This window comes from Tinamus guttatus, unplaced genomic scaffold, assembly GCF_059628265.1.
Source record: "Tinamus guttatus ecotype Peru unplaced genomic scaffold, ASM5962826v1 Tinamus_guttatus_pri_ptg000203l, whole genome shotgun sequence".
Lineage (NCBI taxonomy): Eukaryota > Metazoa > Chordata > Aves > Tinamiformes > Tinamidae > Tinamus > Tinamus guttatus.
In genome coordinates this window covers 2,091,972-2,117,904 of record NW_028288737.1, presented here as the reverse complement: position 1 = coordinate 2,117,904, position 25,933 = coordinate 2,091,972, and the positions used below count along the sequence as shown (strand labels likewise).

General features: G+C 39.4%; 1 protein-coding gene across 1 annotated transcript in view; it reads left to right on the top strand.

Annotated features, from left to right (window-relative positions):
* PTPRM (protein tyrosine phosphatase receptor type M) overlaps positions 1-25,933 on the top strand; it is a 423,056-nt gene that overhangs the window by 276,183 nt on the left and 120,940 nt on the right. Inside the window, exons 15-16 of the mRNA XM_088524079.1 lie at positions 3,055-3,187; positions 10,294-10,323. Of these exons, the coding sequence (XP_088380205.1) occupies positions 3,055-3,187; positions 10,294-10,323 (163 nt within the window). The remainder of the gene's footprint in view (positions 1-3,054; positions 3,188-10,293; positions 10,324-25,933) is intronic.

The following is a 25,933-nucleotide window of genomic DNA, read 5'->3' as shown; positions in this document are numbered from 1 at the left end:
CAGCATGTCCAGCATCCATCTGGTGTCAAAAGAAAACCAAACAGAATGGAGAAGGGGGATGGAGAAGGGGGAGGAATACCACAGAGAGATTTTTTTTAATCTTGTTTCAGAAAAACTGTTTGTTCTCAGCTAGAATACGATGCAGTGCTATTTACTGTCTCACAGCAAATAGGAGTATAACAGGAGTGTTAGGAATATGTAGGAAATGACTTTGATTGGTTGCATGTAAAAATAGCATGAGCTGTATTGAAAGTACAGACAATGTTCAACAATATTAAGAAAAAAAGAGATCAGTAATTTCTAATACTAAAAGACCCAAGAAATGCTTAGTAAAGGTGAAAAGTAGCAAATTAAAGAAATAAATATGTTTGATTTTTTTTTCTGTTTACTTATTTGACTGGGAATCCGCTGACACTGAGAAAGAAGCCAAAAGAGAAATCAGGCAGGGAATGGAAAATAGTGAATGCAACCAAATACAATTTGAGTTAATGTCAATATCTAGATTTAGCAATATTTAATGATGTTTTTGTAATATTTAATGATAAAAATGATGATTTTTTGATTTTTTAAAAGGATTTAAGACATCATGTTTCCAGTCTAAGACCATGTCTGTTATGAATCATGTTGAGTCTGTCACAGCGGGATGCTCAGGGTGGCATGGCCTGTGCCTTTCCCTGGCCCAATTAAGATCATCCTGAACTGGATAAATCACTGATGCAATATAGGGATGTTAGCTCTGTATCGCTCCTTGTGGGTGGGATTTCTTTGGAGAATGTGCAATAATGATGGATTCTCCAGCTTGTCCATGATTCCCAAGGGAACAATGCACGGTATCATTGAAGACATCCCATAAAAGTTGTGCTCCACAGTATGTGGAAACACATACTCTGAATAATATTTTGGTATTGTCTCCTCTGCATAGTGTTACCCTGGCAGTTCTACTGAAGTGGGGACCCTGTGCTGTCGCAGAGAGACACGACATTGGATAAAACCTGTTAATTCAGCAAGGCTGCCTCTCATAGTTTTGAGGTGGAACCTTCATGCTTCTAGTGAGCTACTACTAGGAGCCTCACGGGAAGGAATGAGGCCATCAGGCAGTTTGATTTAAAGAAGGCCAAACAGGCGAGCATTCCAGTGAGGAGGCCCAAAGATGATAATGCAGGCAAGACTGGAAGAAACCGCTCCTAGAAGCTGTATTTGACAAGATGATGTTTGTGGTTAACTAAGGAATCTTCTTTGCTTGGATTTTAGTTTTAAAACAGGACAGCAAAGTCCGTATCATCGCTTACCATCTCTGTCGTACTTGATTGGCATCTTCCTGCTCGCCGGGTTCAGCTCAGCAGCTGCCCTCTGCACGGAGATGCTCGAGATGTCTTCTGAATACCCCCTGCACTCCTGAGTGCTGAGCAGATGACAGGAACAAAGACTTGCCTTATAAAAAGCATTTCTGTATGAGACGAGGAAAATAAAAATAGAACTGCTTATAGCAGAGTTTTGTGCCTATGCATAGCAGAACATACAGAGGCAGATTCTGTTCCTATGGAGTAGGATTTGACTAGCTCAGGACTCTAATGTCCTGATGGGTGAACAACCATGGTGGGTGCTGTGCTGGGACTGGACACAGAGACAGGTGATCGCAGATCATTTCCTCCAGCTTGTCCATCACACAAAGTGCCAGGGCCAGAGTTTTCCAAAGAACACAGAACAACTAGTTCCAGGTATATTTTGATTAAAGCTTGGTGTCTTTTATGGCATCAGTACAAATTGCCAGGCTACCCTGTCATTCAAGGTGGTAAGGTGTTTCGAAGGTGCAGACCAAATGTATAATTGTGGGTGATGGGAAATACTGTCTTTGAAAATGCTGGTTATGATTGATAAGAAGCATTACATTTTTTTTTCCTAGTAATTTTCAGAAAATGTGTTTGAATGTAAATTGACCACTAAATTGTTTTCTTCCCCCAAAAAAGGAAATGAGAAAGAAGTAAAATATAATTGGTGCTTTCAAAATCCTTCCTGGAACGCAGGCAATGAGATGAGTGTGTCCTTAAAATATTATATTTTAATAAGAGTTTACTCTTCCTTCCTCCTTCCCAAAAAGACTGTAGCAGGGAAGTGACACATAAATCCCTGCGTCCACTTAATGGCATGGTGCCTCAAATGATAAATACTACCACATTTTGATTAAAAAAAAAAGAAAAAAAGAAAAAAGCAGTTTGTGAATTGAATATTGCTTCCTTAGCATTTTTCATCCTGAAGTCATTTAGTAGAGGAAATGGATATTTCATCAGACATGGATTTGACGTTCCATCACATTATACAGTAAACAGTACAAATGATGTTATTTTTTAAAAATGGAAAAGCTGGAAAAGCTAAGACAGTAGCTGCTGTAAGGCACTGGTTATCTCATTTAAACAGATATTAAATGTGGGTGCCAGTGGTGTGATCATCAGCTGCTTCCCACTTGGTGAATAAATTGCTTAGAAGGAGTCTTTTTGCCTACCAGATGTGACCTAGATTTAGATTTCCAAAGGCAAAAAAAAAAGTCTATTGTGTAAAAAAACAATTGCTGGTAAAATGCGTGGTAAATGAGCTTATCTCACTTTTCCAGGTGTTTAAGCTAATATGTTATGGAATTACGGCTTCATTTATGAAAAATAATTGAGGAAAATGTTCCAGCAAATCAAATTTGGATAAAGGCTTAGGACATTTATTGTATTGCTAGCAACTTTCTAAACGGCAGAAAAAACAGGGAGCCAGAACAGATAATAAAAATACAGAAATTTCTTTCTGTGAAGGGGTTCTTATAAAAGAATTGGATCTGGCCGTGGTATCCAGCCTGTGTTGTGATTTAGTGAAATGGAGTAACGTGAACAATTTATTTCTGTCAATGCATATGAAAGCAGGTTTTGTTTTTGGTTTTTGTTTTCTCAAGAGATCAAGCACTGATGTCTCTTGGTCCAGGATAAGATTTATTATATGGTAGGTTAAATGTATGACAATTAGAAGAATAACATTTTTTTTCTCCCTCCTCTTTTACATTTACTGATTCCATAGGGGCTGCCACTCGAAAACCAGACCCAGAGCCTGAAAAGCAGACCGACCATACTGTTAAAATTGCTGGAGTCATTGCAGGCATCTTGCTGTTCGTCATTATATTCCTGGGGGTCGTGCTGGTAATGAAGAAAAGGTGAGCAATTATTAGCTGTGTTTTCTATGTACATGTTTGTGTCATGGCATCTCCTATGGCAGTTTCCAGTTTGACACTGGCAAAAGCATCAAGCCACCACAGCTCCCTTTACCATGGAGTTTAGGATATGCTGCTCCCTGCTCCAACCCCACCGTCTTGATGTGATTTTATAAACCCGCCCCCTCTCTTTTACCCTGCAGCGTTTCCTATGCAGTAATGTTTGTGGCTTTGTGATAAAAGAAAAAACAGCCCAAGGTTAATGAGTCCAGCACTTTGAGCGTTAGTACTGCATGATGGGCTCTAATAACAGGACGGTGTCTCTATCCTGAAAGGGTGAGCCCTCCCCTCTGTCCACCAGGTCAGGGAGAAGTTAGATGTAGTTTCATTTCCTACAGAAATCTGAATTGCCCATCTTGAATACAAAAGAAGACCTCAGTCAAACAGTAACACGACAGGTAAGATAAGGTAATTTGTGCTAAGAACAAGGTCTGTCTTGTTCTGCATAAACTTCATTCCCTGAAAGAAAATGAAAGTGTTATAACGGTGCCGTTTCCAGAGTGCACGCACGTTGAGATTGCTGTGCTTTTAAAATCATCTGAAAACTGCCAGTGCCAGAGTTAAACCTGGTTGCCTTTCTCTCGATATTATAAAAGGGAAAAAACAAAGGGATAAAGCATCACATATCTGGGGAGGTGGCAGGGATCAGGAAAAAAAATGAGTGATGATGGCAACTAAGTCTAGAGTAGGAAGAATTCGCTAGCATTCTAGTCATAGGGTTTAGGTGGGATCCTAAGGGATGTGAACTTCTGCAACGCTAGAGGGGAGGCTGGGAATTTGTCTCAGCTCTTTAGTGGCCCTGAGTCACAAATTCCCCTTCTCTAACTGGGAATTCCTACCTGTTGTCTCTGTACGGCCCCATACCCCCTCTCAGCCTCATGCACCCTGCATTATCCCCTTTTCTTCCTTTGCGAATTTGCTCATCCCAACATTATCTGCAGTCTAATGATTTAATTGTGCGTTAACTGGCTTGGCAGGTGTGAGATAGTCCAAAGCCCTGAGCTGCCTGAAACTCTTCCAGAACTGCAGAGAGGAGGTGCACAGCTAAGGAGGCAGCTGCCTGGCAGTGCCTCAGGGCAGGCAGCAGAAATAGCTGTTTTTTCACTTTCCTTCAAGGCAGAAGTGGGGCCATGAATGGAATTAGAAGGGCTCTGTGCAGAGAAAGGTGGATTGTGACCAGGGCAGAGGGCTGGTTCATGAATAAAGGTAGAAAAAAGCAATGGAAAGTCATCATAGAGAAGAGACTGAGAGACAGGCCCCAGGGTAGGTCTGGCTGGGACAATGAAACAGAACCACTAATCAAATCTTCTCAATAAATTACTATGTAGCAGAGTTAAAATCTGTTTTGATTTGCAGCACTTTTCTTCCCACTTCTGACTCCTTGCACCATTCGTCCCTTCAGTCTTAACAGTTGAATCCCCAGACACCTCCCTGGGGCCGGTGGCAGCACTTGGCACCTTGCCTTGTCTGATGAACCCTACCTCACATTATTCCCAGCGATATTCATCACCCTTTATCTTCCAGTCCTGAGCCTTGCCTTAAGCATTTGTGGCAAAGGTGGAGTATATTCACCTAAGGCAGACCAGATCTTCTTAATCTTCCACAGAGAGCATTGCAGCAGGAGGTCCACATAGTTATAAGCTAAAGAAGATGTCAGGGTCTGTGGCTGAATGGATAATATTCCATGTCCTTTCATGCTCTAGGGAAAAGCTGTTTGATAATCTAATTGTAGGAAGGCTCAAATCCCAAGCATTTCGGTACATGTTAATGCAGAACACTGCTTGATTCCTTTTGTCCGTGGCACCACAGTAATTATTATTCATAGTAATCCTGCTGTTAGGAAAAAAAATGCATTACATGAACTTCTTGGAAGTTGCAAATAAATCTACTTGTGACAAGGATGAAAATACTGAAAGTAAAATAGTCTTGTCCATGAACTCTGTTGCCAAATACACACAATTTTATTGTGTAGTGCAGAAAAAAGTGATGCCAATAACTTACTTAAATATGTCCAAGAATCATGCTGTAGTCTTGTACAAAACAAACTGTAAAATATGTTGAGGCAAACATTAAGAAGCAAGAGTGGCTCTTCTCTGTAACACGATGTGACTAGGCTTTAATGAGAGTTTCAGGAGATAAGTATATTGTGTCCCAGACCCCTAACACTGATGCTATAGCATTGGAAGTCATGAATACAATTACAGAAGGAGAACTGATTATTCAGTAGGTTGTTATTGGTGCATTAATTCACTATGGTGCTGAGAGCTCCTGTGGCTTCACCTTGATTCAGTTACTTTGTATACATTATGCATTTGAAGAAAATTTATAAATCATCTTGCAAGCTCAGTCGAACTGTAGTGTTTGTGCTTTCTTGTGATACTTTGGCTGCTACTTCATGAAACAGTCTTATCAAGGAAGTATATCATTTGACTGCTGCACTTGATCGTTTCATTTACTTTACTTCAACAGGAGTTTTATTTGAGTAAAGAATTGACTGAGAAATAAAACAGCATTTTGTAATTCTGTGGGACCTCTCCTCCGAGGAGCACTTTCCACACTGCACTGTGAACGGTGGACTCATCAGGCTGCCCTTGGGTTTCACCGTGCTGGCTCTGTGCACGCTGAAATTCCTCTTGATTGGAGTTGACTGCGGCAACATCTCATTCCCGTGCTGCTATCTCAGGGCATATACTATCTGTTACTCTTTCACAAAAGTGGGTCCTTTTATTCTTGATCTCCAGATCTTGCTGGCAGATTAAATTTACTCTGTCTCTGGGGCTTCACAGTGCTTCATTAACTTAATCTCTAAGCGTTCATTTCCATTTTCAAGAGCACTAGAAAGTAGTTGTGCTGTATATGATAACCATGTCTTTCCCAACATATTCTTTTGGTCTGGACAGCAACCATTCTTTGCTTGTGCTTGGTGCTAGGCACATGATTTTCCAGGTCAGCCTCTTTGGATTTTAATTCAGTGGACACCCAAAAGGCAATGCCAATTCCCAGAGCATAGTTTTCAGTGCAGCACAGACATGCTTTGGGTGCATTCACTGTCAAAGCTACAGGTAGAGAGGTTCTGCAAATACCACTAGTCATCAGGCATCATTACTAATTTCACTTTGTAGTGGTCTTCTGAAGTAGTTACTCTTACATTGCAAACTGAGCCTCAGAGAGATAAGGTGACCTAATTCTTCAGGATACGATATGGAGTCAGTAGTGAGGGGAGAAATAGCACCGACGCTAGGGCCTGTTCTGTGTTACACAGAACCTGTTCTGTGTTAGTCTTTGGCCAGACCCACAGATTTGTGTGCCAGTCCCCCAAGTCAAGGAAAGACCATTACTGCTTTATTCTTTCTCTTCCCCGCTTGGCCAATCCAAGTTATCAGGGCTATTTTTTTTTTTAGCCATTCACCCACATTCCTGAATTAAGATGTCACATGACTAGGAAATTTTAGGCTATTTCTAATATCAATATAACTATATTGATATTAGATCATATGACCAGACTGATGTCAATGAGACTAATAGCTGTCCTCTCTTCAGCTACACTCTGAATCTGTCACTTAAGAGTTAACACAAAGCCAGTGGAAGCCAACTCGTGTGTCTCCACAAAATTTTTCCACAATAAAGTGGATTTTGAATCTGGTCCTGAATATAAAAACTCAGGCAAGACCCTTGATCTCTGCCAGCCTTTGATATTCTGTATGAGATTTTGTAAAAAGTAAAAAATAAAAATTGCAGCAGGTAAGGTCACCTTTTGGTCAACTTGAAGTAGAGCAGTGAAAATCAGAGAACTGTTCCACAACCTTTGGAAAAGCAGTAGTAATTAAATTGAGACTTGGAAACATCAGAACCCTAGTGCTTTTGCCTTTTCTGTTTTATTTCAGTTCATCTTTAAAGATGCAGTAGTTGAGAAATCTGATGTATTGGTCGAAGGCTTGCTTGAGGGCGTATATGTGTTTGGGACAGCAATTTCTCTCTGGCCCACCATCTTGCTGCTGCCGTGGGAGTGCAGTAAGCAAGTGGTTATTAAAATTTGATTACCTTGGCTTCTGCTTCGGTTTTAGAATGGATTTGTGATCGCTGCATTTCTCCATAAAAGGTTGTTTTCCTATGCTAATCTTTAGTTTCTGTTCTCACCTGTCTCTATGCCTTAGCTTTCCAGTAGTTTCCAATGTACATATTTGTGGTATCTGTTTACGTAGGAGACCCTGGTTCTTGACAGTCAATAGGGGCTACTTTTGTAACCAGTGGAACTGGGTTGGGACTTAGGGGACTGGTCAAATTCCCTGATAATAAATCAGACTGTTTAGTTTTACACCTTTGGCCAACAATTTAAAGCATTTGGAATGAAAATTGAAGATAATAAGGGTGAGGGAAAACTCCCATCTTCTCCCAGTGCCACCTCTGAACCTTCTCCTTTTCTGTAGGATAGCTACAAAAGAGATGATGAAGGAAACCACTTCAACAAAATTACCCAGCTCCAGAAGTTTCCTCTTCTAGTGGGACAATTCTCCTGTGCCCAAGTGCCTTGGTTTTGATAAAAATCGGTAGTGGGGCCATATTCTACAAGTCTACAAGCTTACGTCTTCAGTGCTTCGTTCTTTCGCTGTACACATCACTTCATTGGAATAAAACAGTTTCTCTAGTGGAAAGCGACTGAAGAGCCATGAACAGTTCCTTGTGCAGATGAAAATTTGTCTGAGGTTGGCCAAAATCTTGAGGGTCATTTCTTTTGAAGAACAAATTCTTGAAACATACAGAGAAAGCAAGTTTCTACATGTAGTGTAGGAAATAAAATGTAACTTGACTACATCTGAAACAAAACTAAATCTCTCCAATTGTGAATTATACTTTTGCATGTGATCTGAACACAAGTCTAAAGTTTTCTGTTTCTTATGGGCTTCAGGTTTCATTCTTTTTACCTTTTTTTTTTTTTGGGTCAGTGTTCAGTATGCTCAAGAATCAGAAACACAGGGCCATTTTTTCAAGATCTTTCATATGAAATATCTTGCAGTTATAACAATACAAAAATAATGAGAGCGTGAGAGCTTTGATTTTTCTCATCTCACACAGTACTTAATTTGACATATTCTCACAAATTAAAGGACATGAATCTTCAGCATTTTTTTTCATACAGAATAATTTCTTTCTCTAACATGTCTGGCAGAGCTCTGTACATAAATACCAGTAGCGCTTCACTGATTAATTATATTTATTGTTGTTTCTCAAATTACTCCGCAACTTTTAGAACATTTATACTAATTACATTAAATCCCTGTCGTGGCAACATATGGCAAGAAATAGGGTTGGCAATGTCATGAGATTGTAAATGAGAGCAAGAGAATGAGTAGTTCCGAAGAGGAAAGGTTGGGGAAGACGTAGTTTTGACTCAATCAGAAGCAAAAACAACCCCTCGCTGTTGGAGTGGGTAAGTGGATCTGTTTTGGTAGGTGCCAGTCCTGCGCCCTTGCTGAGCGCAGTGGGCGCAGTGCTGGTGCAGGCAGGCTGCCGCTGTGTCAGCAGCTCTCCCCTCACTCTGTTCTTAGCTGTCTTTTGCAACTCAGCTTTAACAGGTGTACGTTTTGCAGATGTGCTGCATGATTAAATATTCAGTATCTAGCCTCTTGTGTTTGAACAATACTGTTTGCATCAGAAAAATGGGAATAAAATCTGGGAAATATTTCTAACGGCATCTTCACACAAAGAAGATGAGAGAGAAAATTTGATGAAAGCCTGATTTTCAAAGGAATGCCTGGAGCATGTAGCTAGAGGCAAGTTAACATTAGTTATAGTCCTTTGCAAGGCCTGTTTACATGTTTCTTCTGTACTCAAAGGGCTGTATGTGTGTGCTGTAAAAATTATAAATGCCTGCACAGTTTCTTTCAGTCTTTTATCTTAACAACATATGAATGTTACTTGAAGTTATGTTCAGAGATGCTTTAGGAACTCGAGATGCTTTCTAATTAACAGTCAACGTGCAGAATTCATTCAGGCTGGAACTTGCCCCTTTTGGGCAGTTGCAACCTTACCTGCAGTGGGCTTGTAAGGGAAGGAGGGAGAGAAATAAAGCAGAAAAACGTAGCTGTGGGGCCTGGGCGCTCGGCGTTCGCACAGCGCCTGCATGGACCGAGGGGCTGGGGTGCAGGACGTGGGGCAGGAGAGACTGCCTGGGCTGTATTTGCAGGGATGGTGATGCTGGGACTCCAGATTGTTTGCTGTGGCGACAAACCCATGGACAGGAACAGCAGGGATACAGGGGCAGGTCTTGTTTTTACCCCTGCCACATAGGGAAATGCCAGTAAAATAATTTCAGTCATAAAGTATAGCCTTTTTATTCATCTGAGGAGAAGGGAAATTTACTCAATGCAACTTGAAGGAAGTTTTATGAACACAATTATGGACCCAATTATGGGCACAAAGTATTTTTTTCTTTGGAAGCTAAACAAATATTAAAAAGATGAAATGTATTGCCCTGTGGCCATTTATTTTCCCCTCTAGAAACAAGTCCAAGTCCTCTCAATGGCAGAATAAATTGCCATTTGATTTCTTTAAGAAATGAATATCTCAAAATTGTTTGGTACTATGATGAGAAGCTACTTTTAGTAGATACTCTGAAGTTCCTCATCATTAAAACTCTTATTAACTATTGGAAATTTCACATCCTCATTCCTAATCCAGTTGAAATGCAAATCACATTTATCACTTTAATGGGAGTGTTTGTGTATGCATTATGGGTAGATACACATATACACATATATACGTTGCGTATCATTCCTTAGCTGGTGGGTTTACCTGAAGCTGGATTAATTTAGCAGTTGGAGAAGTATTATATATTGTATTGCATAAAATTTAACGGGGATTGGATATGCCGTCTGTCAGTTCCAGACATGTTGCATGATATGCCCAGATATGCATTCTTGCTACCTTTCATTTGTGTCACCAGTTCTGGTCTCAGTTTCATCTTGATTTTTCATACATTAATATTTGGCTTTTCTTTCCTTCCATTTCATCTTTTCCACCACTGCCTAATCCTTCCACCATCATGGCAGAAGAAGCTATCACTCCTACACTTACTACCTGTAAGTAACTTCTTTGTCATCAGAGACACTCTTTCTGCCATGTTGTTCCATGCATAAGTAGTGAATGCTAATGTTGAAAATCCTTTTATGAAAACCAATTTTTTTAAAAGCTGTACTTAGATAAAACCAGCACAGTCAGTAATTTTTAAAAATACTTGATTTTATAACTGTTTCCGATGCCTCATACTAAGCATTAGAATCCTTTGAATATAGTTAGGTTGTGAATTTTCTTAATTGAAAAGTAGTAGGTATCATAATTATCACTATTGTGTCTACAAGAAATTTTCATGCTTAAGTAACAATTTTCAGAAATTACGCAGCAGTTTCTTTCTCAGCTGTTCTGTTGAAAATCTAACATTGATTAAACCCATGAAAGCGCTTCCATTTGTTCCTGTGTACATATTACTAATTTTTCATAAAGATTGTGCATAAGTGGTGCGAGCTACCATTACCTGGATGGATTTAAAAAGACAGAGCACTGATACACTAAGCAAAAAATGAGGCAAGATGAAACGTAATTTTTAGCAAGTCTTTTGATAGTGCCTGTAGTGATACCATTATTAGCTTCATTATTTACCCAAAACCTTTGTTTCATTAATTTCTGCCAATTGGGGATGAATGAGAAGGGTTCTTCTGTGAATTTAACAGATCCCTTTCACAGACTGTTCAGATACTAGGAAGCCATAATAGTGTTTCAATATTAGGGAGTTTGCTTCTTTGCAAAATGAGATGCACTTAGGCTTATTTAATCTTATTGGCCAGCAGCAGCATAATAGATACCCATTTTAAAGTTCCAATTTAAAAGCAGTTGGGAAAAAGGAAATGCTTCAATATAGTGAGACAGACACAGTACTGGCTTTCAGGTACTGGCTTTCAGCAGTGGAATCTGCTGAAAGGAATGTATTCCTTGTTATGTTTTCTTTAAAAAAGAGTTATATTCCTCATGTTTCTCTTTTTTAAAGTGCTCTTAAAACTTTTTCAATGAATGGTCTTCAAAGACTATTTTGAAAAAGGGAGCATTGAACCTCTTGTATGGAATTTACAGTAAAATTAATAGATGCTTTATCTTTTGAAAATCTTATAAGCAGCACGATATTTCAGATGAATTAAAGCAACCAAAAATTAAATCTCATGTTATTCCATAATGCTTCTAAATATATTTAAACTGTTTGTTCACTTTGTAGTTCAGATTTCATATTATTCATACTTGACACTTTACATATAGTGCAATTTTTTTAAACTATTATTTGAAGCATTATATTAATATGAAGGTCAGAAAAAATACCTCTTCCATAGATACAACATTTCAAAGTTTGTTTCTGTTCCAGACTGAGGTAAAAAGAATATATTTTCTATAAAATATCCCTTCAAAAAATTCTTCAGTTTGGGACTATTCAAGTAATCGGTTTTAAGTGTCAGGACAGTAAGATGTTGTAAGTCATATAATCATAATATAGTCGTAATTATGACTATATATAACTATAATATAGTCACATTGATGCCATAACTATTGAATATGTTTCAATTAATAGTCTAATATGATTGATGTCTCAAAGCTAAGGAAGTTAAGACAAAAAAAATGCAGCAAATAAAACATGAAATGAAATACTTTCATTACGGAAGGAAATTGGATTATACTTTCTTTATCTTTTTCCAGTGACAATGGAAAAGGCATCAGCTGAAGTGTTCTGCAGTGATGAGGACTGTAACTTAACAGTAGATGGAATAGGGCTGTGTCGGCTCTGTGGGGTGCTCTTACAGTGACTTCAGGGAAAGACCTGTGTTTCCATTAGTGTGATACAAATTTAGTAGCTTTGTAGTTTGCCTGCTTCAAGTCTTCCAAAAGAAACTGTGCAATCTATGTATTATTTTGCTCCTTGTTTGGGAAAAAAAGAAGTAAGTTCCCAGAAAGGAGCAGACAAAATCAGGTCACAAAATGAGGAAGTATTTTGGACCAAATTCTCCACCTGTTTATATGCCATGCAACTTCACTGAATTTTGTGGAGTTACACAGATCAGAAATAATGACTCCAATTTTATTTTTAACTGAGGAAGTTAGTATGGATTATAAAACATTCTGTATTTTTAGAAACATCATTGCAATATTCTGCCATTGCTAATTTACCATTTCCGTGCTGAGAATCATATTTAAGTTTACTGATTAGTCATTGTAAATGCAAGCTGTGACATGCAACGAAGCCTCTAGGCGCTAAAATAGTTACCACTGTCTGGTGTGCTGATTTCCTTATGTGCTGCGGGCTCCCTTTCCCGGATGGACTGCAATCTCGGCCATGTCTAGAGCCATCCTAAATGGAAATTAAAAAAGAAAAAAATTGGCAGATGCTTTGAGCTGCGGATGAATCATCAGAGGTGGACCTACAGCTGTGCGTATTTGGCAGCAAGCTATTCCCGTTTTCTCTTGTATTAGCTAGTTAGCCAGTCAAAAGGCGTTACAAGAAAAGAGTTGAGTACTGCTATTAGGAATTATACTTCTTGTTAATGGGCTTAAGTGCCTCTGCCAGAGCCTTTCCTCCCACTCTCCCTTTCCTGAGAACTGTTGTGTTCTCTACCTTTCTCCTCAATCAGGTAGCAGATTTTTTGGTCCGGTGGCAGCCAGTCCTCTCTGAGTTCTTTTGTTCTTAAGATCAGAGCAAACTTCATAACCCTCATTAACTCTGCAGCAGCTCTTGTGACTTAGCAGCATGTCCTGGGTGGGAAGAAAGGAAGAATTGAGCCGATGTCAGTAGCTAACTGAGCTTGCAATGACTGGTGCTGCCAGCGTGGCAGCCAGCACTGCACAACGTGGCTTTTGCCTGACACTTCTTTCGATGGACAAACCCCCAGTGACCTTAGCCAGGGCAGGAAAAATGCATTAAAGTTTGTTGTGGGACTGTGGTGGATGAAGTAGATGAGCCTGTAGTTCACATGGGAATGAGCCCCAGCGCACTGACCAATGACCGTTAGCTTTTATGTCCAAGATTTTCATTTTGAGTAAGATATAGACAGAGCCTTTGAAGATGGTTAAACATTAGCCAGGAGCTAACGTAACTAGAGGCATGCAAGCCCCAGCAACAGGCAGAAAAATGAGTGCTCACACTCTCTGAGTTTGCTCAAGGCAGTGCCCCTGCTAGAGCATTTGTGGAAATCAATGTCATGAAAATTCAGCCCCAGATTCTGGGAAAGATTGTAGCTGTATGAGGCGTTTTCAAGAAGAGGCTTTATTACCCTGCTGGGAGTAAGATATATGCCCGGTTAAAATGCAGAGTTGTACAGGTAGCTTTTATCATTGTCTGTTAGTTTGAATTTGATATCAAAATGGTAGGTTATGATTATTATTGAAATTAAATAGTTATGTAGCAATAGTGCTGCACAGGAGTTAGGTGCATAATGTTATTCCATTTTTGTGCCTTCTCACAAGTCATGTCAGGTTGTGCTAAAGGAGGGGAATGAGAGACAATTGTTTTCCCAGTATTCCTAGAAAATACTAATAGTGTTGAGCTCTTCGTCTTAGCAAATCTAGCTGATACTGTCTGTCCTGGCTCTAATCATCTACTTTGGTGACTTCTGCTTTGGTGACTTCGATTAGGCGTGCATCACATAAATATCATCCAGGGAGCCTAAAATAATCTTGAAAAATTACAAAAGTGGACTGTTTGGGACTAGAAATTGTGTTGCCTAATAATTTTGTGTGACTTTAAAGAGGACAGAACTGCTGGGGTTTTTTTTTGTTTGTTTTGTTTTGTTTTGTTTTTGTAAGATTGTGATAGTTTGGGGCCCAGTTGAAGTACACTTTTCCCATATCTAAGTTGAGCTTTAGAGACCAGGGGTCTTTCCTGAGATTAGTTCTTTCTCTCTCTTTCTTAGCAGTTTTTCAGTGCTGGCTTCTGGATCTCAGGCCCCACTGGGCTTGTCCACGTATCTGAGGCAGAAAGCACAAACTTAGCAGATTTTCCCAAAGACCATAATAATTAGAGGGGTTTATTACTTTTTAGTAATGACGTTTCCAAAAGTTGAGTGGTATTTAAGCTGTTTAGAATGACTTATGGATAGTTTCAGTAAATATGCAGTCATCACATGTCAAACTTTGCCTCAGTTTGAAATTAGCCAGAGGTGTTGGAAACAGTTCTGTATTCTCAACTGCAAGTGCTCCTGAAACTAGAAAAGTCCATCAGTTCTCTTTTTCCAGGTAGAGGGCACACCGAACAGAAAAACACAAATGTGTTTGAGCTGTTTGATGTGTCTGATCTGTTAGGCTGAGCTTGTGATCTCTTCTGAATCTTTAAATATGAATAGTTACATAGGCTTGTATTGTGCAGCCTAAAATAAATGTGGGCTAGACTTAAAGCTAGACTTAAATGATTTGGGAATTCTGGTGTTCTGCTGCATCCGGGAAAGTCTGTAATGCCAATATTGAAATTTTTGGATAATGTGCAGCGCCCAAAATAGCAAGGAAGGTGTTTTAGTAAATCCTCATGCCTGAAAAGTACATTAGTGGGCTATGTGCCACATGCTATGAGTACAGAGGTACAATATCAGAGAATATCAGAGAAACGAAGTGATCTCAGAGCTAAAATGTTATTTTTAATTAAAATACACTACATGGCTATTGTTAAAAATCATTCTGAAGTCATTATTCCTTATGCTGATTCCTTGTTCCTTCTGATTCTTTTGGATCTGATTATATTGCTTTATAGCCAAGGCTTATATATACATTCCCTGCCATTTGTATGTAGAAAAAATATAAATAATCCATAGCACTCAGACCACCAGTAAGTAAATCCTTTTTCTTTATTAGCTCTTTCTGAAGTTTTGTGGACCCCGAGGGCCATGGTCTGACTGCAAGAAATAGCTTTCTTGAGCTGCAATAGCTAAGATTACCAGCAGAAGCCATGGAGGAATAGCTGTGCTTTTGTTCATCTTTTGTGGACAAGTTTATGGTTGTTTTTCTGATACCTGCAAGTGGGATATCTAGAGTAATTTCTGAAGTTACCCAGACTTTTCAAAACTACCTCATCGCAAACGGATCAAATGAGAAATAGTTCTCTCTCTATGCTGCAGGTTTGAGGGGACTGAAATAAATGCAAGAGTGAGAAGTGATGGATTGCTGTGCTCGTCACATAGGTACACTCAGGGCAGTGCTTGCTCCCTCAGTGTCATCCAGTTAATTTGTAGATGAGTTGAGGTTTGGAGGTGTTGGGGGCAGCTGCAGTTTACACTTTTTGTTTGCTGAAGGTAGGAGACACTTACTATGTAAACCAATATAACTGCAGGGAAAAGGAACGCTTAGGCAATCTACAGACTTGGTTCCTTGCACGTAGATAAAGCAGTGCCTTGTTTTTCTAAACTAATGCACAGGGATTTTAATTGAGTTCTGAGGATAATCTTGTAGGGGAAATAGGAAGACTAACTTTATTATAAACAAATCTATATATATAGTATATGCTTTCTGGAGGGGGTAGCAAGGATAGAGGCAGATAAGCGTTAAAGAAGTTACCTCTGTATTTTCAGTATTTGTATTACTCTGCCATACAGAGTCTGGTTCAATCAGTTCCTCTAGTCTAGCAAGATGGAGCAATTTCCCTGTAAAATAATGGATTGAAGTCATTCTTCACTGAGCCTATTGACACTGTTTGTAGCCTCCTAAATATTTGGTTCCCAAATCAATCATGCAACTACCATCAGCAGCAGTTTTTTTTTCTAAGCACTGAGATTTTTCCATAATTGTTGAATTAGACTTTGAGAAAGGGTATAACCATTTTCATTCACTTTACTTAAGGCTGAAATGTAATCTTCCTTAGGTAAAAGGTGCAGTTCCTGCCTTTTTGACGTTGTCAAAGTCATGGCATTTCCGCATTTGTAGATAGCCTGACACCAATTTCAGTTTCATTTTAAATATTGCAAGCGATGGCATACATCACTAGTATGATGTTGACAGGATACAGGAAAGTTTTTCCTATTTTGGGATTAGTATTTATTGTACAATTTTACTGAAAAATTTACTGTACAATGAAATTGAAAACTACTCTCCTAAACCCAAACATGCTTTGCCATACTTTGTGTGACTGAAAATATATTGCTGGCAAAGAAGCTATACTGCATATTCAGGCCACAACTCACTAGATAACTTAGGTTGCTAAAGGCCTGTATTTTTCTATGGCTGGAGCTGTTAGCTTTCAGAGTGGTTTAATGAAATATTGAACCGAGTAACAGCAGGTGTCTGCAAAGGTTGAGACTACAAGGAGCAAGGTAGATGTTGCATTTCATATATCTCAGTCTTGTGGAGGACCAGCAGAAGAAAAATGATTAAAGGAAACTAGATAGAGGAAATCATATAGTAAATGCAGCCTAGGATTTCTTTGCTGTGGTATACCACAGGTTTAATCTCTTCTGCTACTCAAATAACAACATCTGTAACATGATGTTCCTGCCTGTTGGGAGATGTAGGGCACTGAGTTGTTGTATCCATCAGTATTGCATTAGCTTGTCTGAGTAATTATATTTTTGTTTGAACTTCTTATCTGTAATCTTTCACATAACCCCTGAATCTCATAGGAGATGCTTTTGCTCAAATACCTTTCTTGACCCTATCTTCAGGGGTTATGGCTAGATTAATGGTAATCTGTCTCCAGGTAGCATCTGTTCATTTTTTCTCTTTGTTTCGCAAGAAAAATACCTCTTCTTGACTCCTTTTCCTGCTCCTTCTCCTCTTTGTTTCCTTTCTTCCCTACAATATCTCTTGAGCTCCTTTAAAGTCTACACTGCCACCTCAAGATCCCTGGAGTGAAGAACAGTTGCTATTCGTAGAATCTAGCAGACCAAAGGCATCATTCATTTCCACGTTTTCTTTCTGTCTCTTTTCTTGGCCATTGTTTTCCTTCAGGGAAGAGCCCGACTTTGACATGAGAGAGTAAGAAACCAGATCTCAGTTGCTTTCTTCTGCCTTCCAGGGTCACTCAGGCTCTCAGCCTCCCTGTGGGAGAGTCTGGGCAGGGATCCTCTCTGCTCAGAGTTTTTCCCAACTTCATAGCAATAGCCCAAATGCCAAGTGTGGTCAGCAAGATTGCATCAGCTGTGAAAAAACTCACAAGAACTCAGCAAGCAAACAAAGCAATGGGACTGCTGCGTATTTACAAATCAAAGTCTGGCTCATCCATCCCAATGCCCTGTTGCAAAACAAAATATCTTAAAAGACTTTTCATAGGTATCAGAATCAAAGCTCGTTTTAATTTATGAGTATGCAAGAAAGGTTTTTTTCATTATTGTCATTATTACTATTATTATTGTTATTATTAGTCTGTAGCTTTCAAACTGAGCTGCAGACAGAAATTTGAAGGACTGTCAGAAAAGTCTTGCATAATTCCAGTCAGTTTGTGGGCAACCTGAGCGCAGCAGTGATCCAAGTAAGATGGGGTAGTAGCTGGAGTAGTGGAGCATTGTATGGGGGTCCTGCTTCTGTCAGTGCTGAGCTGATGAACGTAAAGGAGCACATTTATGTTTCTGTTCAGCACCTGAAGCTCAGGGAAGCTTCTCATGAGAAGGTTACTCACACAGACATGAATCTTTGAGATCCCTTGTGGTGAGACGTTGGGCCAAATGGGGTAGCTAAATTACACCCCGAGCAGCCGCAGAGGGAGACAGCTGCACTCCTTTCCCATTCCCTGATTCCTCTCATTGTGAAGACACGAAGCAGAGGTGCCAGAGGCTTCTCTGGCTGTCTGAAGGGCAACTAAAGCCTTTTCTAGCCTCTACATTTCCCCGGTGTAAGGGAATGGGAGGAGCACATGGCTTAGAGCCATTACACGCTCAGCACCGGCCTTTGCATCTCCTCCTGCGGGGATGTGGGAGCAAAAAGTAGGGCAGCCAGTATGGATCTGGCCAACATGTTTGTATTGGATATAATAATATATGCATATTGATTGCAGCAAGTAACAGTTTAGGCTACATACCCACGTACAGCCTTTGCTTAAAAATGTGTATTGGATTGTGCTTTAGGCTTTAGGCATAAATGTGTTGTTGCATTTTATGGTCCTATTTGACAATTGTCACTAGAATTATGGTGTTCAAACTGACTGGGTTCATGGTTCACAGTATATTTTCAAAGGCAAATGAATCACTGAATGTTTCATACATACACAGATTTTAAGGTAAGACTTTCAGGTTTATGATGCCTTACAGAATAAGGCCCTCATGCTTAGCTTCAATATCCAGTTATAACTGGGAGTAGTACTCTCTGTTCACCAGTGACGAAAGCATTTGCAGAAATGTGTTTTAATACTCTCCAGTCTCAGATTATAGAAAATATTTTGAATTAAGGCAAGAAGAGAAACACATAGGGCTGTTAATAAACCATCAGGGAGCATTTAATGCATGCTTAAGGATAAAAAAAAAAAAAAAAAGGAGAACGAGGTGCTTACTCTAGTTGCATGTAGAGTCTTAATACAGGCTCCCAGCAGGAGTTCCCAGCAGGAGCCAGGAATAATGTTTTTTTTTTTTTGCTGAATAAGATATTTGCAAATAAGGCTTTTACTCCCTTTAGTTGAGATTCAAAGCACTATAGACCTCTTTTGAGTTTAGAATACTGTGCATTGATGAATTGTTCATGTCCAGTTCTCTATCCACAAAGGACTTTATCTCACATACTTTTTAAATCCTACTTTTGCTGTCTTCCTTCCTTGCTTCTTTTTCTCTTTCAACAAGAATCCTCATTTCCAGCTCTGAGGCCTTCCTTCTTACTCTTCTGACCTTTCTCTTCTCACCTGTGCTGTTTCTTCTCTTCCTTTCCTCCTTCCCTTTCCCCTAGCCATTTTTTTCCTTGGATACTGCATTAATTATCCACTCCTGAAAAATGTTTCCTTAGAATGTCCTTAATTCTCTCTGCTTTACTTCATCTGCTGGAGCTTAATACTTGCTGCCAGGTCGTTCGTCCTAACTCCACTCACTCCTGACCGTCTTTTTCCTTGGTCCATTTTATCCTGGTTCGTGACCCTTCTCTAAGGCCTGGTTTGAGAAACCCAAAACTTTGGGGGATTCTTCCCATCCCAGTCACCTTTTGTTGTCATCTGAGGTATTGTTTGGAGCTCTCCAAGCTGGCTCCCAGAGCATTACTCTACAAGGGCACTCCAGGCCCGTAGCTGGAGTGAATCGAAAACAGCTTCCTTCCGTTTTAGGCACTGAAGGCCTAAGAAAGGGAATGTGGCAGAATAGTTGCAGAATGAGGTCAAGGTCAAATAGGTATGTGAAAAAATGGATTTCTTAAAATGTTAGAATGGGATTTTCCGAGTCACACCTGCAGCCCCAACCTTACTTCATGAGAGCTCCTCTGTGCTTCAGCAGAGAGGGGCACAGGCAAAGCTGAGAACTTCAGAATATCCTCCTGTTAATGCATTGCTTTTTTCTCTGTATATTTTCAAAAGCTGTTGCTTGGATTACTAGTCTATGGTCAAATTTAACATGTTGAATTTAGGGAAAGGCAGAGTTAAGTGTATTCATGAAAATTTTTTGTGTTGGATTTTTTTTGTTTGTTGTGGTCAAGCGATTGAAAATGCTGTCATCACGAAAGTTCCAGTGTAACATTAGTTATAAGAGGCATACGCAAAATACCCACAGTGCTTTGTATTTACTTATGCTTACTGTATTAAGAATAGCTTTTAATTTTCTGATTGCCTGTTGTTCTCTGGATCATAACCTTCACTTGTTTCTTTAATTTAGGAAAAAAAGCATTAGACGTAGATACTTCCTGAAAGTGTGTGCTGCATGAAAGCTTTAATTAAATCTACAAGTAAAGCTTTAAAAGAACAAGAATCAAATTAATTGCAACAAGGTCCACGCATTTGTTTCTGTGACAGGCCTTGGTGCTTGAGAGAAAAGGCAATCTGTGTACCCTTATCTGAATTAGTAAACTCAGTATCACTTTTCATTAGCATGGTAGGTCACTGCCATGTGTCTTCCGTGTGACACTGTTTACATGTTAATGACCCCCAAACGGAGTCTGTGCCAGCCGGTTTACAGTAGCAGAAAGTTGTAAATCCATGAAGTGGAATAAACTGTCCTCAGCTTTCTGCATCGCTGGGTCTTGTGAGCTCCCCTCTAGACTGAGCTTCGCAATTAGGCAGCAGCGTAATTAAGGCAAATTCAGTAAATGCAAATAGGGCAAAAGGATTTGTAGCTGATTATGGTTGTTACATTGTACCTGAAATAAATTAATTTAGAAGTGTCATTATTAGCTGACTCTTCAGTGACATGGAGTATAGAAATAGAAAGTATTGTTCACAAAAAGTGTTCATCACTTACATTAGCGAGTACTGCTCCATGCAGTTGCTTTCAGATTTACAAAATGTTGAAATGGCATGCATATTCCTAAAGAAAGATTCAGTAGAACATATTGCTTTGGTTGTTTGGAGTATGATTGCTTTCATATTAGAGGAGATTTTTAAGATTATAAGTATATTTTTCCCCTGCAGTATAACGCAATGAAATCAGACTGGTCCCTAAAATCATGTTCTTAAAAAAAATGTGGTATTTACATCTGGTAATTTAACAAGCCAGTGGAAAGCTTTGCTGCTTTAAAATCTTGCAATCCTAAAACCTATGTCAATGAGGAAAACAAATTGACCATAACCACTTAAATTGGATTGCTGAAAAATATTTTAAAAATCATCTTTTCAGGTATTCTGTGTGCATTCAGTTAGGTGCTGGATCTCCTTAATTCCCACTGACTTCAGCACCTTGGAGAATTTGGTGCCATGTTTGGCTGTCTCAGCCCTGCCATAACAAGAAGCCTATTTATTTCTCACTGGTTATATGTAGCATATACTTGATACTGCAAGATGTGGCTCTCCCTTTAGCAACCTTGGGAGCTGTTGTACAGACAGAGAGTAATGGTTTCTGCTTTAGTTGCTCACCTAATATGCAAAACAAGTTTAATTATATGCTGTCCAACCCTCTCTGCTACTTATTTTTCTGCGTGCTCGTTCTGGGTGAAATACACACTCCCTACGTGCAGGGGTTACTAGTAAGTATGCGGGGCCCCTGGAAGCATTTATGGCTAATCTTGCCCTAAGCATGCATAATGTACTAAGTACTAATTAAAGGTTAAAAAATAGGAAGCTTTTTTTTTTTTTTTTTTTTTCCTATGCCTACTGGATGCAGTAATGTCATCTGTGGGAGGTCAGATGCAGGTGCTACTTTCAGCTGGATAGCCTTTCTGGGACACTACAAAATCAAACTATATGAGATTAAAATTCCAGATTTTCTCAAAGCACAGCAAAGAACTAATAAATCACTGTCCGGTATTGTGTAATGAATTAGTTGTTTTTCTGTGTTTCATATAAATATGTATTGCTGCAAGGCATGCATGAGTAGAGTGTAGCCTTGATTTAATAAGGCACATACATTCTTTCATTCTGCATATTGACTCCTGAAAGCTCTCTGTGGCCAGGTAGTACCTTTTGCTGTTAAAGGGAGATATAGTGCTAAAAAACAAGGTAATCAAGTTGCTCCAGCAAGATTATAGCCCTCTATCAGATCCCCATAATTGCTGATTAAAGTTGATTGCAGCAGCATTTGATTACTTCTACATCAGGCTGCACAGTACTGTGAGGGGCTTTAACTCACTGGTCAGTGTTGGAGCTGTGGTGGCTGAGGGAAAATCTGTCTGTTCAAAGGAAGCTTGGCTTGTAAGCCTACAACCTTTTCAGGGTTTATCTTCTTCTAACGCTTCTGCAAAACCTTTCACTCCGGTGTGACTATAACTTGGTAGCTCCCGTGGGCTTCTTCCTGGCATAAAAATTTAATAATAAAAATTGCTTTTTAAATGAGCTTCCAGAAAAGTTACAGGAAGAGCATGAGTCTAGAAGCAAGGAGTCTGATGTCTGTCACCAACTTGCTGATGAAGGCTCTTAAACATTTGAGTGCTTCATTTCTTAAATTTTGATTGCTTTTAACTATTGCAGAGGGATGATATCAGGACTGTTGGAGGCTTCATAATGAGAGAGAACTTCATGCTTCCTATGCTATTACTTGGCCTTGACAAAATTCAATCTTTATATTTCTAAATAAAGAACCAGCACTGCCTGAAAATATGTTGTCTGAAAAATAGCATCTTAAAAATTAATGTTGGAGATGTCACCCACTAAGACAGGACTAACCACCCATACTTGCAGAGAGACGTCTGTAATTATAAGTAGCCCTTGCAAAACTATCAGGAGAGGTGAAAAGTGCTTTCTGTGACAGCAGCTGCTTTGAGACTTTGGCGGCTGCCTCCTTTCTCACAGTGGGAGTAATCAACAGCTGAGCTTTACTGCTTGAACCCTTGTGAGTGAGGATTGCTCTTTGAGAATGAAGTATCGTTATTTAAAGCTCACATACATCAGGGGTGGGCTTGTTGGATAAAGGTATGAAAACAGTACTATAATAATGCAATAATTTAGCATTTCAGAAAAGCATAAACAAAACAATTATTGAGTGTTCTGTACCACTTGCAGTCTAATCATTTGTCGTCTGATTAGAAGAAGTCAAAAAGCCGTAGGGTAAAATAAGATGGAAAAGGTCATACGATTGAATTAGCTGCATTCACACGGGCATTACTTACAAAGGATTTTTGCTCTGATTAAAGAAGACCAAGAGTAAGTCAAGCAAATAAGATCAAGTTAGTGACCCTCAGAAAGAGAAATTAACCTCAACAATAAATAAAAGGTTACTATCCACTACAAGCACTCGAAGAAATACTGCTCTTGGTTAACCATGCTGTCACTTCAGGCTGTGGGCTCTGCTTGTAACTGCCTTTCTGATTATACAGATTTAACATAAAATATTAAGTTATTATTACTAATACACAGCCCCAAAAATGGGAACCTGTTTTCCCTTTTCTTCTAACTCAGCTGCTTTTTCCTAGCACAAAAAATGCCTACTGACGTCCTAGTGGTCATCTCACCATTATCCTCTGGAATTTCTGACTGATTTGATATTCTGTTGTAAACAGATTTATCTGAGCAATGCTCTTTTCTCTATCACTTAATCTGAAATGGGTGTTACTAATCCCTACATTATTATCTACTGAGTTAAAAAATACTGACTTTTCCTTTCATGGAGAATCCAGAGAGCCGAGTTTTTCTGTGTTTTGCTCCGTGTGTCCTGCCAGACTCAGGATGTGATGCAAAACTGGGTTGAGCTTATAGTGCAGGATCTTCACAGTAAACACCCTGCATTTGACTAGGCATGGGAATGTAGACAGAGTGAAGTTTCTGTTTTGCATCATGCAAAGCAGGTTGCTAGAAATTACTCTGTTCTCCATGCTTAGTCAAATGGAAGAGATGTTAAGAAAATACCTTTATAATAATGTCATAAATGTCACAAACTCCCCACACAATCTTTTAAAATGTCTTTTGTCCTATACTATTTGAAATAGTTTGTTATCAGCTGTAAACAAAGCGAGCATACTGACAAAACCCTTCTCAGAAGTCAGACAAACTCCGTGGAAGAACAGAAAATCATAGCATAAAAGTAGCTAGCAGAAAGGGAATAATCAGCAATCGTGCTGTGATCTACTTTTCCCTGGAGAACAAATAAGAACTGTAATTTGGCCGATAGAAACTCCATGGCCTATATTTTCAATGCAAGGAGATACAGATGTAGCTCCACAACAGTCTGTTAAGTTCCATTAAGATCACTGGAAATGTCTACCTATTTCCGTCACTCCATGTAATGTTCACTTATTTTGTGATTTTCAGAATGAGTGGTTGATTTTGAATGACACTGAAATGTGCAGCTTCTCCGATTTTCTCAAGACTGTTCCGTAGATAACCCCGCATGTAGATGGAGAGTTGCACTTAGAAATAGTAAGAGATTACTCATGAATGATGAAATATTTGCTTTCGTATTCAGGTGAGTTTTCATAGTCTTTCTCAAAGGCCTTTTTAACATCAGTGAGGAAATCCAAACTGTGTGTTAGACTTTCCCCAAAATTTTCATTGTTTTTCTATAATACTAGATTTAGGTGTGGATTTTCTGACTCCTTAGAAATGGCATAGCAGGCCTTTTCCCTTTTCTTCTGGAGCAGTCCAGAACATTGTGATACCTTATAAAGATCTTTGGATGCTATTTTGGGACCTGTGAATTTTCTAGGAATTCCTTCATTATCTGAAAGCCAAATAGTGCCTGTATGTCTGCATAACCATCCAGGAAGGAAAATGCAGCATTAAAGCTTGCTATCCTGGTTCATGATTTCTGGTTAGCCACCAAAATTTCAAAGTTTAGCTGGCCTGTCTTCCTTTTCCCCATGGCTTATTGGCCTCCAGACTAGCGGTACGTAGATGCATGACTGCACCTAGGATTTTTCTGTTGCTTTATCTTCTTCATAAAGATTCATGCAAATCCTGTCTGTTTGTGCCCAAAGGAATCTCCATGCCTATTAGCCCTTTGTGGTCATGGTAGTAACTTCCATGTGCTTGGTTTCCATTTGCCCTTGAAAAATGTTCCCTTTACGGATGTTGCTGGTAGGGGGGTTGATTGATTATTTTGCTGTCAGACACTTGGCAGGCTGTAGACCAAAACAACAATTTTAAAATATTGACACCAGAAAGACTAAGATACATATTTAAAGGGGCAGCGTATTTACAAAGGAAAAACAAATAGTTAAAGGATTTGCAAGATTTGTGCATTTGGAAATGGCATCATTCATTCATGAGCAGTCTTTGACAAACTGAATTTAGATGCTGACCAAACCTGTATCACTTGCTGCTACATTGCCACCTAACAAAATGTTAATATCATGGTCCCTCGCTGTCTGAAAGCTGTTGGGTTTATTGCTTTATGTCCATCAGTGATAGCTTTCTTTGAAGGAAAAAAATGTTCTCTTTCCATGTCTATAGAAGGTCAGTGAGAAGGAGAATGCCAGTTTGTGTCAGGTGCATGCAAGTCATTGCACAGGAATGAAATGTTAAAGAGAGATTGAGTAGACCAGCAAGTGTCCTAGAAGTTCAGATATGGTTAGTTTGCCCTTGCTTTAGCTAGTGAGAGTGATTTGACAGCTGTGCTTTGTAGTTCCTTCCTTCTGGAGCATGTGATCTTGCTTTGATAGCAACCCTTAATCTATTATTAATGCCGTTGTATGTAGATCAAACCTAAAGATCCTTAGTCACGTCAGGAAGTAATGCTGGTCTATTTTTATATCATTTGAAGATGTATCTGAAGTGAAGGAAATGAAGTGCCAGGGTACTAATGTCAGGAATTCGACACCCCTGCTCCCCTTTGCAAGTGCTAATCTGGAGCTCTGCAGGTGCAAGTGTATTTATTGTGCACTGCACAATATATAGATATTGGCCGAGAACCAGTGAGTGCCTCCTCTGAGTGTTTTCCCTGTGTTGCATGTGAACTGCAGCTTTTTATCAAGCTCTGAAGAACAGAATTTGAAACCGATTTGGGTGAAGTCTTGTTAAGTCTCAAAACAGCAGCAAAACAGCTTGATGATGAGCCTTCTACCGCAGCTTTGCAAAACAGAGGGAGTTAACCGAGTCCTGTTACTTCCTCACGGCAGGAGGAGGAGGATGCTGCAGTTGCACTGCGGCCCACCTTCTGCTCAGGCTGCACGTGCTGGGCGGGCCAGGCCCGCATC